Here is a 17,393-nt window from a genome sequence, read left to right on the forward strand (position 1 = left end):
AATTTTTAGATGAATATTTTTTGTACAAAGGACTCTAAAATAAAATTTTTAATAATTTACTTAAAAATTAGATGGTTTTGTTTTGGGTAAATTATATTTTTTTATCTGTGTTTTGACCCGAAATCACATTTGATTCTCATGGTATAAATTTAGTTAATTTAGTCCTTTTGTTTTATGTTGTTTGTAATCTTAGGAAAATTAAGATTATAGTGTTTGTCACAGTGCAACAGTGAAAATTTGCTTAATTAAAAAATAGAATTTATGAAAAAAAAAACATAATGTGGACTTTATTTGTAATGTTAATAATTATAAACCCCCTAGTTAGAGATAAAATCTCTCATAACCTCCACCCAAAATCTAACTCTCATAACCCCCAATCTTACACTTAATATTTTCCTAAACCCCCTAGTCAACTAATACCTAGTCAACTTTGACTCCCCATATTTTAATTTTCCAGTTTTACCCCTTTTGTTTTATTTTCATTTTCAGCCAACTAATACTCTTTCTCTCTCTCTCTCTCTATCTCTCTCTCTCTCTCTCTCTCTCTCTCTCTCTCTCTCTCTCTCTCTCTCGGTCTCTCCTATCTGTTGCCTCTCTCCCCTCTGCGTCTCTCTCTCTCCCCGCTGCTGTCGCCGGCGCGTGCGTCGCCGGCGAGACCGGTCCCATCACACTCGCCTCTCCTTCCTCTTCCTCCCTATGCCCTCCACGTGCCGTGAAACTAAACGTCGACGCCAGATCGGGTCTAAGCAGATCTGAGCTCTCTCGCCAGCGATCCGTCAATTCCGGCGGCGACGAGGTGTCGGACCGGTTGGGTTCTTCTCGCCTCTTCCTCTTCTATCTATTCATGGCCTTTTCTTTCCCATAAAATCCACAGAAAACCAAATGCAGCCCGAAGTCCGATCGTCATCTCCGGCGGTGACTTTGCGACTCCGGCGACGTCGCAGCTGCTCTCCACTTCCAGAAGCTTCCTCTCGACGTGGTGAGTGTGATGGTGGTCTCCGATTCTCCAACTGACCACCGTGGACGGCGAATCGACTCCGAGAAGGTCCGAGACTTACCGCCGCCATTGCCGGCGATTCCGACGGCGGATTGAAGTGGTTCCGGTCCCATTCTTCTCCCCTCGACATTCTCTCTCTACTGGTATACAAATTTGTGTTCAATTGCCTCGAATTTCAAAAGCCCTAATTTGAAAACCCCAACCTCCGCTGCTGCCACTCTCGGAATTCGGCGGCTCCGACCACCCATGGTTAAGATTTTGGTATGAAAATGCTCATCTCTCTAAGTTCTTTATGTTTGTTAAATCAATTCTTTGATTTAGATAATGAGATTGAAATTCTTGTGAATCTGATTTATAAGTATATTTGTGAACTGATTTGTAAGTATGTTTGTAAACTATTTGTGAAATGTTGTGAAATCTGATTGTGAAATTGATTCACAAACATTTTTGAAATGTACAGTTTGCGAAATTGATTTTGTGAATCAATTTGTGAAATTCTTGAAATTAAACAGTTTCAGTTCGTGAAACTGTTTCACGAACTGAAACTGTTTAATCAATAAATTAAGTAAATTTATATATACTTATAAATCAATTTGTGAAATTCAGTTTCACCCCAAATTCAGTTCTAGCTTAATTATGTTAATCGGATAGAAATGTGGGTTTTTTAATTGATTTATAAGTATATACAAATTTACTTAATTTATTGATTAAACAGTTTCAGTTCGTGAAACAGTTTCAGTTCTTGAAACAGTTTCAGTTCTTGAAACAGTTTCAGTTCGTGAAACATGAGTTTTAAATGAACTTTGAATGAAATTATGGTTCTGAAATATGATGAATCAAATTTGCAGGTAGAAATAGATCAAGGCAGTGGCGACTGTCGTGTACTCGTCGCGCGTGAGGTGATCGGACGACGTTGTATTGTTGGCTACTCCTCTCATCTCAATGACTTGTTGTATTGTTGGTTTTTTTTTGATAAGGTTGCTGTGTTCTTTTTAGTGAAACGGAATTCAGTAAAGGTGTAACTGTTTTAGTGAAGTGTAATTGTTTTAGTAAAGGTGTAATTGTTTTTTAATTAAGGTGTAATTGCATTTTAGTCGATGTGTAATTGTTTTATCACTTAATTCAGTTTCAGTAAGTGAATTCATAACTGAATTCTTCAATTTAGTGTAACTGAATTTCTGAAATTCAGTTTCAGTGTAATTGAATTCTTGAAATTCAGTTTCAGTGTAACTGAATTTTTGAAATTCAGTTTCAGTGTAACTGAATTTTTGAAATTCAGTTTTAGTGTAATGAAATTCAATTTCAGTGTTTGATTTTAGTTTTAGTGAAATATTGAGTTTTAGCAAAAACTTCAATTCCAAAAAAAAAAAAAAAAAAAAAAAAAAAAACAGTTTCACCAAAATACAGTTACAGTGACGTCAGCATGCGTCAGCGCGCGTCAGCATGCGTGAGAAGGGTAATTTAGGATTATAAGTTTTAGGGGGTTTTGAAAGAGTTTATAGATGGGTGGGGGTTTAGACAAATTTTTTTGGTGAGTAGGGTGTTTAAAATTAGGCACTATTATTTGTATAAAGTAGTCCTATTTATCATTCCAACTTTTAGATGAGTTTTTTTTTGTACAAAGGACTCTAAAATAAACTTTTTAATAATTTACTTAAAAATTAGTTGGTTTTGTTTTGGGTAAATTATATTTTTTTTATCTATGTGTTTTGACCCGAAATCACATTTGATTCTCATGGTATAAATTTAGTTAATTTAGTCCTTTTGTTTTATGTTGTTTGTAATCTTAGGACAATTAAGAAATTTCGTCAATTAATTCGACAAATCCTAGATTTCAATTTATGGATAAACTAACCATCTATTTTTTAGAAAATTTTTGTTGCAAGATTGAAATATTGTTGTATGAGCTTTCTAAAACTAATTTTAATTTCAATTTACTTAAGAAATTAGGCTCAAAAACTTTTCAGGATTTGAATTTTAAATTTAGAATTTCTTTGAATTTTTGTCTGAAAATAAAATTTAAGGCTACATAGTTAATTTTCAATCATTCTTGACCTTACGGCTCGAAAACTCTTCCGATACTGACTGGAGAGAAGGATCACATATGGGCATTCTAAAACCTTTAAAACAAAAAACCAAGATGAAAAAATAGTGTATCATAATTGATTTAACAAAAATAATCATGTAAAATGGTTACGTAATCACTTTGATAGAGTCAATTATGATAGAGAATGTACATTGCAATTTTTTTTAAATATTAAGGTGGATATTGATTCAATTTTTAATTTTGGTATTGAAGTGCAAACGATATCATAATCCAGGTGGTTGACTTGTAAAAACCCATTTACTTTTAAAAACTTTAAAATTCTCTCTTTAAAACTTTTAGGTAAGATGACCGGTGTTTAGATTATCGACCCGGCCCAATATTCCGACCCATCTCACACCTCACCTGGAAAAGTAGACTTCTACTTTTCTTCTTGACAGGGACGAATGTACATAGAGGGCCAGATGAGCTTTAGCCTATCTTATTATTATTATTTTTTTCAAAAAACCTATTTTAGTATGTCACTAAAAACTAAGCCCAACCCATCTTGATTAAAAAAAAATGACACCATTCTTCCACTGGGAACGCAAGTTGTTATTTTGACTATTATGAAATTTTCAAATGTTTTATTAATTTATTTGTAATTTGCTAATTTAATTAAAGTAAATGATTATAAAATCCAAATTTGGGCTCTCTACACCTTTAAGACCCATGTGTTTTTTTTTTTTTTGAAGGAGGTCCAATAACACCTAATTCAGTCCACATTCTAACATTCATCTTCTTTTCCGTTTCGTCTTCTCCATCTATCTTTGTTTCCCTCACTCTCTCTGACCTCACTCACTCTCTCTCTCTCTCTCTCTCTCCCACCTTGTTGGCTCAGAGCTCGTTGTTGAATGGTTGTGTCAATGCCAATGTTTTCTAAAGCGCGCTTCAGGCGCGCCTCAAGGCGCGAGTCATGGCGAGATGGCGACCGATTGCGCACGACGTCGCCGGACTGTGTAAAATGACTGAAAAGCGACGGCAAGGCACAGATAGCGTACGCCTCGCGATGGCAAGGCGTTGAAGGCGTGAATGGCGACGCTCGGCGTGATTTTTTTTTTCAAAACTCTCAGTCCCAAAACGACCTCGTTTTGGGCTGAAAGTTTAATAAACTCTTTCAGATCATCAGTCCTTCCCTTTCAGTCGTTCTCACTTCTCTCAACTTCTCCAGACTTATCTCTGTGATGGCGACACGGCGGCTGGGTGGTCTCTGACTTGAATCGATCTAGTCATCTATGTTCTGTAATCGATCTCTCATCAAGTCTCAACTCTCAAGTCTTAAATCTCAATCTTTGTTCTGGGCAGCTAGCCAGCTAGGAGCCTTTTTCTCTCTCAAGTCTCAATCTCTCTGTGCGTAGCAAGGGGTCTCCATCTCTCATTCTTGACAGCAGAGCCAGGAGCCCATTCATCTTTGTGCGCAGCTAGAGTCTCGAATCTCGATCTCTCATTCTCGGCAGCAGAGGCAGAAGCCCATTCATCTATGTGGCACAACTATCATGTATGTTTGTTTTTAACTTTCTTGATTTCTTCTCATTTGTATGACTGAATTGAATTTGTGATTATGTGAATAACTGAATATTGTGAGATTCACAGAATTGTGAAGTGCAGTGAATAATGAATATGTGATGTGTTTTGGGCAGAGTATTGTGAATAGTGAATATTGAGTATTATGGGATGAATGAAGTGGTTGTTTTTACTATGTTTTTGTGAATGATCTTGTTAGATCAATATGCTTATTTGGATTTCTATTTAATTTGGACAATATTATTGAATTTGATATGTAATATGGATGATTTTTATTTATGAATGACAATTAATGCTATTTTTTAGCTATATAATTGTTTTTATAATTTTTTTATTATTATATTTTTTTATGCCCGAAAGGCTTACGCTATACGCGTCAAGGCTTACGCCTCGCCTTGCTAGACTGCAAACGCCTCGCGTGACGCTTTTGCGTTTGAAAACATAGCCGATGCCCTGGAAGATTTGCTCGCAGAGCTTCTTCGCACTGGCGAAGACGGTCCTGATGCAGGCCTTGGGAATTGAATCGTCTTCGATGGAGTAGGCTTCGAATCGTCGATGGCGTTATAGAAAGCAAAAGACAAAGACAAATAAGAGAAGACAAGCAGTTTAGGTGGTTCAGCTGGAGATAATTCTAGCTTACATCCATTGTGATAATCAACTTCTCATTAACATCATAAAGAGAGAACAAACACTCTCTTGGTACAAATAGAGGTCTGCACCAGCAGCCAACTGAACATCATTAATGCACTAATGGCACTATTACACAACCCAAGCCAACAACGCCCTTTGGCCTTCCTAAGGTATAAGGCCAATAGTCCATTTAATGATAGGGAACAAAGAATAATTACTGAGTAATATTCTAATTACCAAGTAACATTCCAATAGGCGTCGATGAGGCTGGTGGTGGACCAGTCATCGAGCACGGTATCCAGGTATCCATCTCTCTCTATAGCTTCGATTCTCTATTTTTGTTGTTGATTTACTCATTTTGATCTGCGATTCAATTTGACCTTGTTCGATTTCAATTAGATTTGTATCTTGTGCGAAAAATTGGATTTAGTTTTGTTGTACTTGTGCTAAAAATTATGATAGCTTATTTCTGATAGCTTATTGGTTCTTTATGGAATGAAGCTTTTTAGTACTTTCATCTATGGGTTATGCAGTTATCAACTAGCTCTAAGTAGAGGATGGGTCCATATAGGAACTAGGTTTTCTTTTTGGTAGAGGTTTTATTTGTTCGCAGGTTTGAGTTTGAGGAAATACAAGTTTAAGGAAGTTTGATATTTTGGAAATCAGATGGCAGAAGTTGGATTACAATGATGGAGTCTAAGGTGGGTTGCAATGGTTGTGATTGGTTTTCTTGTTGTTATAGTTGCTACAGTAGTTGCTTCAGCACAAGAATCTTTGAAACAAGATGCTTCAAAAAGTCCCGCTGTAATATAAATGTCTCTTTAATTTCCCATTAGTTTCTTTTCTAATTTTGGGTATTAATTTATTAATGATTAACTCACATCATATATCATAAGTAATCTTATAAAAAGAAAAACAGATTGCTTTCCTATGAAAAGAATGTCAAAGTCCACAAAAAAAAGTGAGCATTCGTCTTATTGTTGGTGTAAGTCAGCTAGAAAACATTTGACCTTTGTTGACAATTGCATTATGAAATGAGCAACACAACACATACATATAAGTAATAACTTCATTTTAAAAAGAAAAATACACTAGAAATCACTCATGACCCCTAGAACCACAGAAGGTGAATCCAACTATTGAATAAATCCAACTTTTATAGTTTTTACTTGTTATTAGTGCTCTTTTAATGTGGTGAAATTGAATATGCAGGAAATGAAATTTGGCTGGAAAATTGTAGTTGGTACAATAATTGGATTCATTGGAGCTGCTTTTGAGATCTAGTAACAATATGTAAGTGGGCTATGATTAATGTTACTGACAGGTAGTAACAATATGTAAGTAGGACTATGGTTATTATTACTTGTCAGTAACAATATATAAGTGGGAGCTATGGTTGTTACTGCTTGTCAGTAACAATATGTAAGTAGGCTATGATTGTTACTGATAAGTAGTAACAATATGTAAATGGAGCTATATTTTTTACTACTTATCAGTAACAATATATAAATGGGGCTATGATTGTTACTGACAAGTGGTAACGGGGCTATGGTTGTTACTGCTTGTTAGTAACAATATGTAAATGAGGCTATGATTGTTACCACTAGCTATATAGCATATTTTGTCTAGCTAATTATTTGTCTATATGGACATTTTTGGCTTCAATTTAATGTCTAAAGAGAAATCTTTAGGAATCATTTTTCATAACTTCCATGCTTAAACTAGATGTTTTATGCATACTGATTATTGTTTCTCTTGTACAATAATGTATACTCATTACATTGCACATTTTTTTGTCCAATTTGCACTAAAAGGAAAAGAAGAAAGTTTTTATTTTCATTAGGTGGTGGAACATAAAGTGATGCTCGGTATTAGAAATGTTGGTTTTATAATGCCACCTACAGAGATGTCAAATTGGTTGATGAAGCATTCCTTGATGGCTTGTTTGTTGCGCTTTAATTTCCCTTCATTCCTCCAATTAATTATAAAGAATATACAGTTAATTGTCAGATTCTTATTCTTTTGCTCGGAAGACGATTGTTATTGTTGAGTAATAACTATCTTGGATAATAGTTACTATCATACAGTGACAATTATTGTTACTGTTGAGTAGTAACTATTTTGGATGATAGTTATTATCATACAGTGACACTTATTGTTACTGTGGGCGCGATTAGGAGGTGCTGGGCGCGATTTGAAAGTACAGCTAGGGCAATTATTACTGTCAAGTAATAACTATATAGTAACAATAATATTAATGTTATGAATTGTTACTATTCGATAGTATCAATTATATATACAATTAAAACGCAAATGATTAAGTTATGGATGTGACTCCCTCATCTTGATTTTTTGTGTTATATGTTGGTTATTATTTAACATGTTTATGGAATGAAAAATACTTAAATTATGATTTTTTTTTAGTTTGTGTATCAATTGGCACTGAAATGAAGAAAAACAAATTTTCATTTAAAACAATACTGGGCAGTTAAAAAGTGGGCCGAATGAACAGTGCATTTTAAAAAATGGACTTTAAAAAAAAAATCATTTAATTAAGCATTTTAAATTATGTTTATTGGAGATTATAATTAACTAATTAATGATTCATAGTTGATTAAGTGTATCATGTTGTATTAAAGAATTCGAATTGGTTTAATTAAATTGAATAATGAAATTGTTACAAACTGAAACTTCATTTATTTTGGTCATTGTAGTTTGGGCTAGGCCGTCCAAGGCCCGAAGCCCAATCTAGTCCGAAATTTAGGTCGGCTTGGCCCTGCCCGAAAGTCCCTTGGGCTGGGTTTGGGCCATCTTCTTGAAGCCCATGGCCCGGCCCGATTAGGCCAACCCGAAGCCCAGCCCAAAGCCCGTTTACACACAAATATATCTTCAATAAAAGAACATATAAGATTTTGACTATGTTTTGATTCGAATATGAAACTTCACTGAACTAGCTTCAACTCTCAACCAACTAAGCTGACTAGTTTATTTGTGTAGTTTGTAAATCATAACATATTTAATAGGTTTTTCGTTTGTTTACTCCAATAAATTAAGTTTTATATAATTTTTATATAATTAATATAATGTATTAATAATTTAATATATAAGAAATCTCAAGTTTTGTATTAAATATTTAAATGAATTATTTGGGGTTTAGAGTTTTTATTACATATGTTTTATAAACATATGATGTAATTGTATTTTCAACTATTTGAACCGTTCATTTTTTAGTTCTTCACTCAAATATCATTCCTGCAAAAAATTAATTCAATCGGAGATATAAAAGTTAGGTAACAGTGGTCCAACTTATGAATGATCGTGATTTTTCTAATGATAATCGAATGGATAAATGAATTCTGATTTGGCCGATTTTTTTTAAGGATGATATTTGACTATGAATATAGAAAATGAACGTTGTGGTCTTCACAATTATGAAAACGACAGGGTTTCAACGGGAAAGTTGTTAGAATTATACTTTTCAAGTTTATTTATATGTAGAAGCTTACATCTCAATCGTGTTTTTAAATCCTATATTTTTTTATTGAAGATATATATGTGTGTAAATAGGCTTTGGGTCTATTATGGGCCACCCGTTCGGGCCTAGCCCGGCCCTCCAAGCCCGTAAGCCCCGATCCTGATGGGTGGGCCTTGGGCTTGTGTATTAAGACCTAAGCTCAGCTCGACCCGACCCGAAGCCCTATTGGGCTCTTCTAATTCAAGCCCGAGCCTGGCCCGAACCAGGAAACTAGCCCGGCCCATTGCCGACCCCTAGTTTGGGCCAGGTTCTACTTTGATTCTTGTAGTTTTAATTTTTTTTATTTTAGTATTGTAATTTACAAATCGTTGCAATTCAAGGACTCTTAGCATTTTTGTCAATTAATTCATTATTAAATCGCTAAATAATATGTAAAGTGTATTACCAAAATCACAATGGTTTGTGAAGTACATAACTAAAAATTTAACAAATTTGATGATTTAATAAACAAAAAATGCTAATATATTATTGAATTACAATAATTTATAAACTACAAGACCATAATCATAACAATTAAAATTAAGTGACCAATGTGAAACTTGAATTAAACCATATGGAACAAAAATGAAATTTAACCTTCTTAAAAGGTAAGTAGGTATTTTTTTTTTTTTTTTAAAGATAGTTGTAACTGTGTTACAGTGAGTAAATTTTAGGGTATGAAATAGAATTTCCCAAACCAAAATGTTCCCACTCCCATATTAACAAATTTTCTTGCGATTATTGAATTAAAAAAAAATCCTCGTACATCCCAAATCAGCTACATACCCAAGGGGGAGGGTTTGTAGGGTTTAAGAGAGTGAGGTTTCGCTTTTTCTTCAAAACGAACACCGCCATTTCCATTTTCCCTATTACGGGTTTCTTGCTTCCTCGCCATCGTCATGTGGGCTCTTCGTCGTGCTTCTCTTCCTCTCAGGTATATATATATATTTATATATGTATCTTATCTCTCGTTCTCTCTGTTTTTGGGTTCGCTGGGTTCATCTTAATCGTCAGTTTGTTACTGAGAAACTGGGGAAATGGGATTGAGTTTGAGTTTGAATGATGGGTTTTACTGGTTTTAGGGCCTCCTTTGTAAGAGTGTGGATTATGGCGTTCTCTCTCTCTTTTTTTTTTTTTTTTTTTGTTGCTAGTTTTAGTTGATCTCTTATATGCACTTAACATAGATAAGTACAATAAATACAGGGTCTCTTTGGTTATGCTTTACAAAGATTCATTTTACCTTCAAAGTTTGAAATCAAAGTTCAGTTTCAGAAAAATGTATGTAACTATTTGAAGAACAAATTGAACTCATGCTGAATTAGTAGGTTTAGGAAACAAAAAGGAATCTGTTTAGTTACATGTCTCATCTTTGAGAAATGAAAGAGATAAACTTTTTTTTTTCTTCAAAGGGAATAAAATGAAATTTTGTGCATGTGAAATTCTAAAAGCAAAAGGAAAAATAGAGGAGAAAATTGAATTCATGAAGTGAAGGAAGAAAAAAAAAAGGAAACAGAAGTGATTTGCTTCTGATCCTAGGCCTTTGTATTTTTGTGACATAATGGGATGTTCTACACCAACATCATTCCTGCTGTTGACTCCCATACCCCTTCTGAATTTTATGATTTATATTGCTTTACTTATATATGTCCTTTTATAATTAATTAATTTTTTTCCACGCTTAGAGAATAACAGCTAAGAAGCTACCTTTCTTCCTGTAACAATTTTTAGAGATCCATTGTTGTATTTCTTCTGTTTCAAAGGAATTCATAGTATGCTTGTAATAGTAGAAGCTCGACTCCCATTCCTTCTGAATTTTATGACATATATCACTTTTAGTTATATATGTCCTGTTATTATTGATTATTTGTTTTTGTTTTTGTTTGTTTGTTTGAGTGTGTATGTTTTCTTGGCAAGTGGCGTGTAAATAACTTATACATAATTTTGTCGTTTTATGTTGCCCATTCTTTACTTTTTTCGGTGTTATGTGATACTTAATTTTCCTTTGCTTTCAGGAACAGAGGGATTAGCATAGGAGTTTCTCGTGCTGCTTGTACTAATTCAGAGCTACTGATTACTCACTTACAAGATGAGGCTTGTTTTCTCGAGTCCCCTCAATCAATATCTTATGGATGTCTCTCTTCCAAGAGATTATACTCCACAACACATATTTCTTCAAACTTCTATGTTGCTAGACGCTGCCTCTCTTCACAAGCTGGGACAAAAAGCAGTGGAGAGGAAGATGACTTGGAAGACGGGTTTTCTGAACTTGAAACACCACCTATTGCTGAGGCAATTCGAGAGAGCAATGAAAATGAAGAAGAATTAATTTCTGAACCAGAACTCTCTGATGATGATGAAGTTGAACCTTCTCAACTTGAGATGGAGTTATCAGAGACTGAGACTGATCCAAGTGAGAAAAGATCACGAAGGAAAAGGGATGCTTCAGCATTGTTCAAGGCCATCTTAGATTTCCCAGGTTTCTCTGTTCATAGTGCTCTTGATAAGTGGGTTGAAGAAGGAAATGATTTAAACCGTGCAGAGATCTCACTGGCCATGCTCAATTTTCGCAGGCGACGAATGTTTGGGAGGGCATTGCAGGTGCTTTGACTTGTTTTCTTATCTATGCATAAAGATTTTGTAAATTAGAGAATAAATTCAATAGTTTTACTACGGTCTTAACTGCCTTATATGGTTATATATTGAACTTAGTTGTTTTTCAAATCTTAGGTTGCTGTTTGTGCATATAGATATCCTGATTTAGCTGGTTAGCAAAAAAGAAAGATATCCCAACATAACAGCTGTTACATCTTTGTGTGTGATTTAGTAGAAATTGCCAAAGTGGTTGATGAAGCTGTAGTATGATATTATGTCTTTAGTCTTAGCTGTTCTGTATGCTTATAAACATTGCAGAAATGTCTCTGAGGGCTTCACTAATTATTACTTCAAGCAAGGATTATCACTAATCATGCTACAGCTTCATCAAAGTGGGTTGATGAAGTTGTAGTATGATATTATGTCTTTAGTCTTAGCTGTTCTGTATATTTATAAACACTGCAGAAATGTCGCTGAGGGCTTCACTAATTATTACTTCAAGCAAGGATTTTAGGAAGACAGGTCTGCTTTGACCGACTTATTTTTCACCAAGGAAATAATCTAACTGAGGCCTTTTATCAATGTGTGCTTTGCAGCATTATTCTAGCACTTCATTCACTCATTTGGTCTTCCCCATGAAGAATAATTTCTTGTTTCGACTTATTATTTTGTAAACATGACACCCTTTGCTTCTTTGTTTCTTCCTTTTGTCGGTTGATGCAATTGCACTTGAAGGCGGGATGAGTCGGACTGAAACATGATTGCCAATGACACTGGCTTTAGCTGGTCCTGTTCGGTTTTCCTTTTGGGTGATAAATTAGATGGGCATATAATTAAATTTTTGTTGCTTTGATTCTGTTTTTTTGGAGTGCTGGGTAAAAGAAGAATTGGCCCTGAAGCCATGAGTTCTAATTTGGGCACTTACACTTCCATTTGTCCATCTTCTAGTTAGAAGTAAAGCAGAATGAATTTGTGATGGTTGTAATTCATGTTCAGTTGTGTTTTGGCACTAGATATGTAATGAGGATAATAGTATTCTCTGGCACCACAAGTGGATGATATTTTCTTGTATTTGATTGCCAGTTCCTTCAAAGGCATGAATTTCGTGTACACAGAATTTTTAATATTTCTTTGATGGTTGGTTGGTTTTGCAGCTCTCAGAGTGGTTGGAGGCAAATAAGAAGATTGAATTTATTGAAAGAGATTATGCATCTCGCCTTGACTTAATTGCCAAAGTACGTGGCCTCTCGAAGGCAGAGAAATACATTGAGACGGTCCCAAAATCCTTCAGAGGTGAGGTAATGTACCGGACCCTATTGGCTAACTGTGTAAGTGCCAACAATTTGAAGAAATCTGAGGAAGTTTTCAACAAAATGAAGGACCTAGAATTCCCAGTCACAGCATTTACTTGCAACCAGTTGCTCCTCCTCTACAAGAGGCTAGACAAGAAGAAAATGGCAGATGTATTACTGCTAATGGAGAAAGAAAATATCAAGCCAACTCTCTTCACTTATAAACTCTTAATAGATACCAAAGGCCAATCCAATGACATTACTGGAATGGATCAGGTTTATGAGACAATGAAGGCTGAAGGCGTTGAACCAGACCTCACTACTAAAGCCATCGTGGCTAAGCACTATGCTAATGGCGGGCTTAGAGAAAAAGCTGAGGCAGTTTTGAAGGAGATGGAAGGGGGCAACTTAAAGGAGAACCGTCAGGCTTGTCGAGCCCTGCTTCCCCTTTATGCAGAGTTGGGAGAGGCGGATGAAGTGGACAGAGTTTGGAAGGCTTGTGAGTCTAATCCTCGGCTTGAAGAGTGCATGGCTGCAATCGAAGCTTGGGGAAAATTGAATAAACTTGAAGAAGCAGAGGCAGTTTTTGATAAGATGTTAAAAACAGGGAAGAAACTCTCTTCCAAGCATTATGCTGTGCTTTTGAAGGTGTATGCAAACCGTAAGATGCTGGCCAAGGGTAAAGATCTCGTTAAGCGTATGGGAGATAACAATTGTGAGATTGGCCCACTGATTTGGGATGCACTTGTCAAACTCTATGTGGAAGCAGGAGAGGTCGAAAAAGCTGATTCTATTTTGCAGAAGGCTGCCCAGCAGAACCAGAAAAAGCCAATGTTCAATTCCTTTATGGCTATTTTGGATCAATATTCAAGGAGGGGTGATATCCATAACTCCGAAAAGATATTTTATAGGATGAGACAGGCTGGTTATACCGCTCGACTTCGTCAGTTCCAATCTCTTGTTCAGGCCTATATAAACGCCAAGGCTCCAGCTTATGGAATCTGGGACCGGATGAAGGCAGATCATATCTTTCCCAACAAAGGTTTGCTGGGACAGCTGGCTCAAATTGATCCATTTAGGAAGACAGCAGTGTCGGATTTGCTCGATTGAGGAATTCCTCTTGAATCTTTGATCTATGAACAACTATTTACTAGTAAATTTGTAGGTTCAGCATTATGTTCTGCTATCTATTGCAATCTTATGTTCAAATGCTCAGAGTATTTTGTGTATGGAAAAACCTTGTGGCTATTGATGGATGTTGAGCCGTTTACCATCATGCTTCTGCGAGGTTTGCAGATCATGAATGTGTGACTTTGATTCTGAAGTATAATTCATTAGCTCTCTATTAACTGCAGCTTGGTTCATGGTTGAATGATTCCTTTTTTTTTTTTTTCAATTTATTTTAGAAGACGAGCGAAACTTTTTGACAGTAGGCTCATCTGACTGGCTTTGTGTAACCTCAAACTAAAACCAAATTTTTTACCCAAGCCTGTTAACCACTGTTCAATAAAGGGTCTGCTGCTAACCTTGTTTGGTGGTATCAGTACCATCTGCAAAATAAAAAACGTTGGCGTTCATTGCAGTTCTAACACTGATTGAAATTTTCCTAAGCTATTTCAGTAACAAAAGAAAGAAATTGGTAATAGGTGGGAACGGTACATAAATCCTAGTTTAGAATTTTCTGAGAAAATAATAATATAAAAGAAAATGAAGAAAAATAGTAGAGTAAAACTATTTGTATTACATTTAGTGCCCCACTAAATATAAATCACAATATGTTTTTGTTATTTTTTATTACTCAACTGACATCTATAAATTTTGAAATCATACCCTGTTTCGACAAATAGAGACTACATAACATCCATTAGATCAAATAGTTATAGGTTGAACCACAATGTGGTTAATAAATAAAGTTTGGGATTAGCTGAAGATGCATCTAGCTCTATATTTTATTTTTTTTAATCAAAGGCAACATGCCTAAATTATTCATTCTCATCCAAGCAGAAACATGGACATGGAGGTAAGGTAGAAGCCCGATTGGCCCCTCTTCCATCCAAAATAAGGATTGGTGACTACCCAAACTAAATTGAGCTAAATGGTTAGAATTATGTGAAACCAAAGTAATAGATATGCTGGTGAAAGAACTAAGTAAATGTTGAATTTCTTCCACAAGCATCCCATAAGGTCCCAAGTCTTCCACATTCGAATTCACAGCTGCCACCACTAAGGATGCTTCACACTCAACAATCAAACTCATAAAGCCAGCATGGAGCCATGCCACCAATAATTTTCAAATCAGTTTATTTGTGTTCAATTTCTTTATAATTTTAACATATATTTTGTACTCTTGACTAATATGAGAATATAATATTGTTTCTTTTTTTACTTTATTCTTCGCAATCTAATCACAATATTCTTCTTGTCTTTGGTTAATGCTTGCTCATTGACTCCAGATCTAAATTTTGTAGCCATATAGACTATAATTCGAGTTTCTTAATTATTTTTTAAAAAAATTTAGTTGTACTTGTATATTAATACATATATGGTTGTGGTATAAATAAATAATAAAAAACTGTTTCAATTGTCTAAGGTGCTCCCTATGGTAAATGTTGTAGAATCGTCAATACCTGTAAAAACAAGTACAACAGAGAATTCACGTCTTATTCTTTAGAGTGCTTATACTCACAACCCTTATGTTCTATTTTCTTACCCATCTCATTTTTGCACCCCTTGTTAAATTTTAAAAAATAGTGTGAATATTTATAATTTGATGAAATTTCTTAATTGTTGTTCTCATCTTAAGTCATTTGATGTGCGCCTTCTATTATATTTTTACACATGTTATATATTTTTTGAAATTTAATAAAAGGTATAAAAATAAGGTGTGTCATGTGTGAAAAAATAAGACAAAAATGTGAGAATATAAACACTAATTTTTTATCCTGAAAATTTCATACACAGTGCTAGGCTGCTAGCAACATGTGACAATCTAAATTTGTTTTGTATCAATCTATGAAGATGCATGTGGCGTCTACCCAACAAACTTGGAATTGCATCATTATTGTGTATGTATGGATTGTATATATTCGCAGAACAAGGGTGGATGCTCTTTCAGTTGCATAAAAGACAAAATATACATGCATGAATATAGAATAAGCAAATATTCAAACTTGCACGAAATGTTCACCAACAACAAAAGTGCAGTGTGCATGCATGTGATGGAATAATCTGCCTTTCATTATGTCTGGGTTCACTCAAAGGAACCTATATGCAGAAATAGGTCCCGATGCATTATCATGAATAATCTCTTCTGATGGAGTCAAGATTCATTTGGATAATGCATAAGCCTTCAATCATCGCACCAAAAGCCAACGTATTAGAAAAGAAACAAAAATCATCGATTTCACTAGGTGAGACTGATGATACTATGGTATGCATGTACGACTCGATCACCTCATATGAGACTTTGAGAGAGTTGGGAAAATATTAAAAAATTGGATTTTATAGCATCTGGTAGAAAATGATAATAAACAGAACAATTAAGTTGCATTTACATAAGTTTTTGTTTTTGTTTTGGGTTATTTGAGATTATTTTGGTGTGTGAGAGCGAGTTTACTTTAGTATGGTTTAAGAATTTAGGAGTTTACAATTTAAGGTTTATAGTTACATTTTGGATAAATAGGTGTAATTGCATTAGAAAGTTCTATGTTTTTGTTTGAGCATTCGTCAAATTATATTTAAAACTTCTATGGATGAATTTAGAGTGGCATTATTTTCACCCACCAATCATATTTTCTCACCCCTTTTATTTAAAAATTAAGATTTATTTTTTATAAAATTAAAAAAACGTACACTTACACTCTCTGAAATTTATGATCTTTTCACATACATCCCGGAAATTTCAAAAATTATACATACACCCCTGAGGTTTTAAAACTGTTACACATAATTAACCCCCTACATTGAGACAAATATGATGAGAAAATATGCAAAAATGCATACTAAAGAAGTGAAATGGCCTAATAAGATTACTAAAATCCAACCTCAATACAAATATCTTCTTTTTTGTTTTCTCGTTATATGCAATGGCAGAGCCATATAGGGACTAGGGAGGACACAGGCCCCCCTCAACTCTAATTAATTGATTTTTCTTGTTGATTTTTCTATTATTTTTGTTAATATATATGACATACATTTTCTAAATAAATTATTTTTTGTATAAAAAATGAAATAGTTTCTTGTGTAACATGTGTAAATCCAGATGATCATTATTTTTCTTTTATTGGTAAAAGTTGATCTATCTTGCTCATTTTATAAAAAAAATCCTTATTTTTGTAGAAAATACTTAATGATTAATTAACTTAAGAACAAGTTAATTCTCTTGAATTTTTTGTTTGTGAAAGTAATTATAATTATGTAAAAATGATTTTTATTATTATGAATGTTTTGAGGGAAACAATTATACATTCAAAACAATGAAGTTATCATACAACATTCTTAAAATTTAAAGACTCATAAAAGAAAAAATATTATGCTTATAACCAAAAAAAATTATTAATCAATACTAAATATTTTGTGTGTTTCAAAAAGTTTATATAGTACGTGCCTCCCTTGGATGAAGATCATGGCTCCGCTATTGGTTATATGCAACAGTTTTGAAATCCCAGTAAGTATATGTGTAATTTTTAAAACCTCAAGGATATAAGTATAAATAACTCTTTAAATTTGTTAAGAAAGAAAAAAACAAAACTCAGGGTTGCC

General features: G+C 34.3%; 1 protein-coding gene across 2 annotated transcripts; it reads left to right on the plus strand.

Annotated features, from left to right (window-relative positions):
* The first annotated feature begins 9,531 nt into the window (after positions 1–9,531).
* On the plus strand, positions 9,532–13,986 carry LOC147282668 (pentatricopeptide repeat-containing protein At1g80270, mitochondrial-like). Of its 2 annotated transcripts, none has more exons than XM_086247277.1 (3): positions 9,532–9,682; positions 10,761–11,346; positions 12,495–13,986. In XM_086247277.1, the coding sequence occupies exons 1-3, from the start codon at positions 9,648–9,650 to the stop codon at positions 13,740–13,742; spliced, it is 1,869 nt and encodes a 622-aa protein (XP_086103403.1). In that variant the 5' UTR covers positions 9,532–9,647; the 3' UTR covers positions 13,743–13,986. The 2 variants fall into 2 exon arrangements, with proteins under 2 accessions (XP_086103403.1, XP_086103404.1); XM_086247278.1 differs by having other exon boundaries at positions 10,767–11,346.
* Positions 13,987–17,393: the final 3,407 nt, after the last annotated feature.

The sequence above is a fragment of the Dryas octopetala genome, chromosome 6, assembly GCF_963921425.1.
Source record: "Dryas octopetala chromosome 6, drDryOcto1.1, whole genome shotgun sequence".
In the NCBI taxonomy this organism is placed as follows: Eukaryota; Viridiplantae; Streptophyta; class Magnoliopsida; order Rosales; family Rosaceae; genus Dryas; species Dryas octopetala.

Excerpts from the sequence above, each read along its gene's own strand:
- LOC147282668 (XM_086247277.1), top strand. The coding sequence starts at position 9,648 with ATGTGGGCTCTTCGTCGTGCTTCTCTTCCTCTCAG. Across the intron at positions 9,683-10,760 it reads CGTGCTTCTCTTCCTCTCAG|GAACAGAGGGATTAGCATAG; the intron begins GTATATATATAT and ends CTTTGCTTTCAG. Across the intron at positions 11,347-12,494 it reads TGTTTGGGAGGGCATTGCAG|CTCTCAGAGTGGTTGGAGGC; the intron begins GTGCTTTGACTT and ends TTGGTTTTGCAG.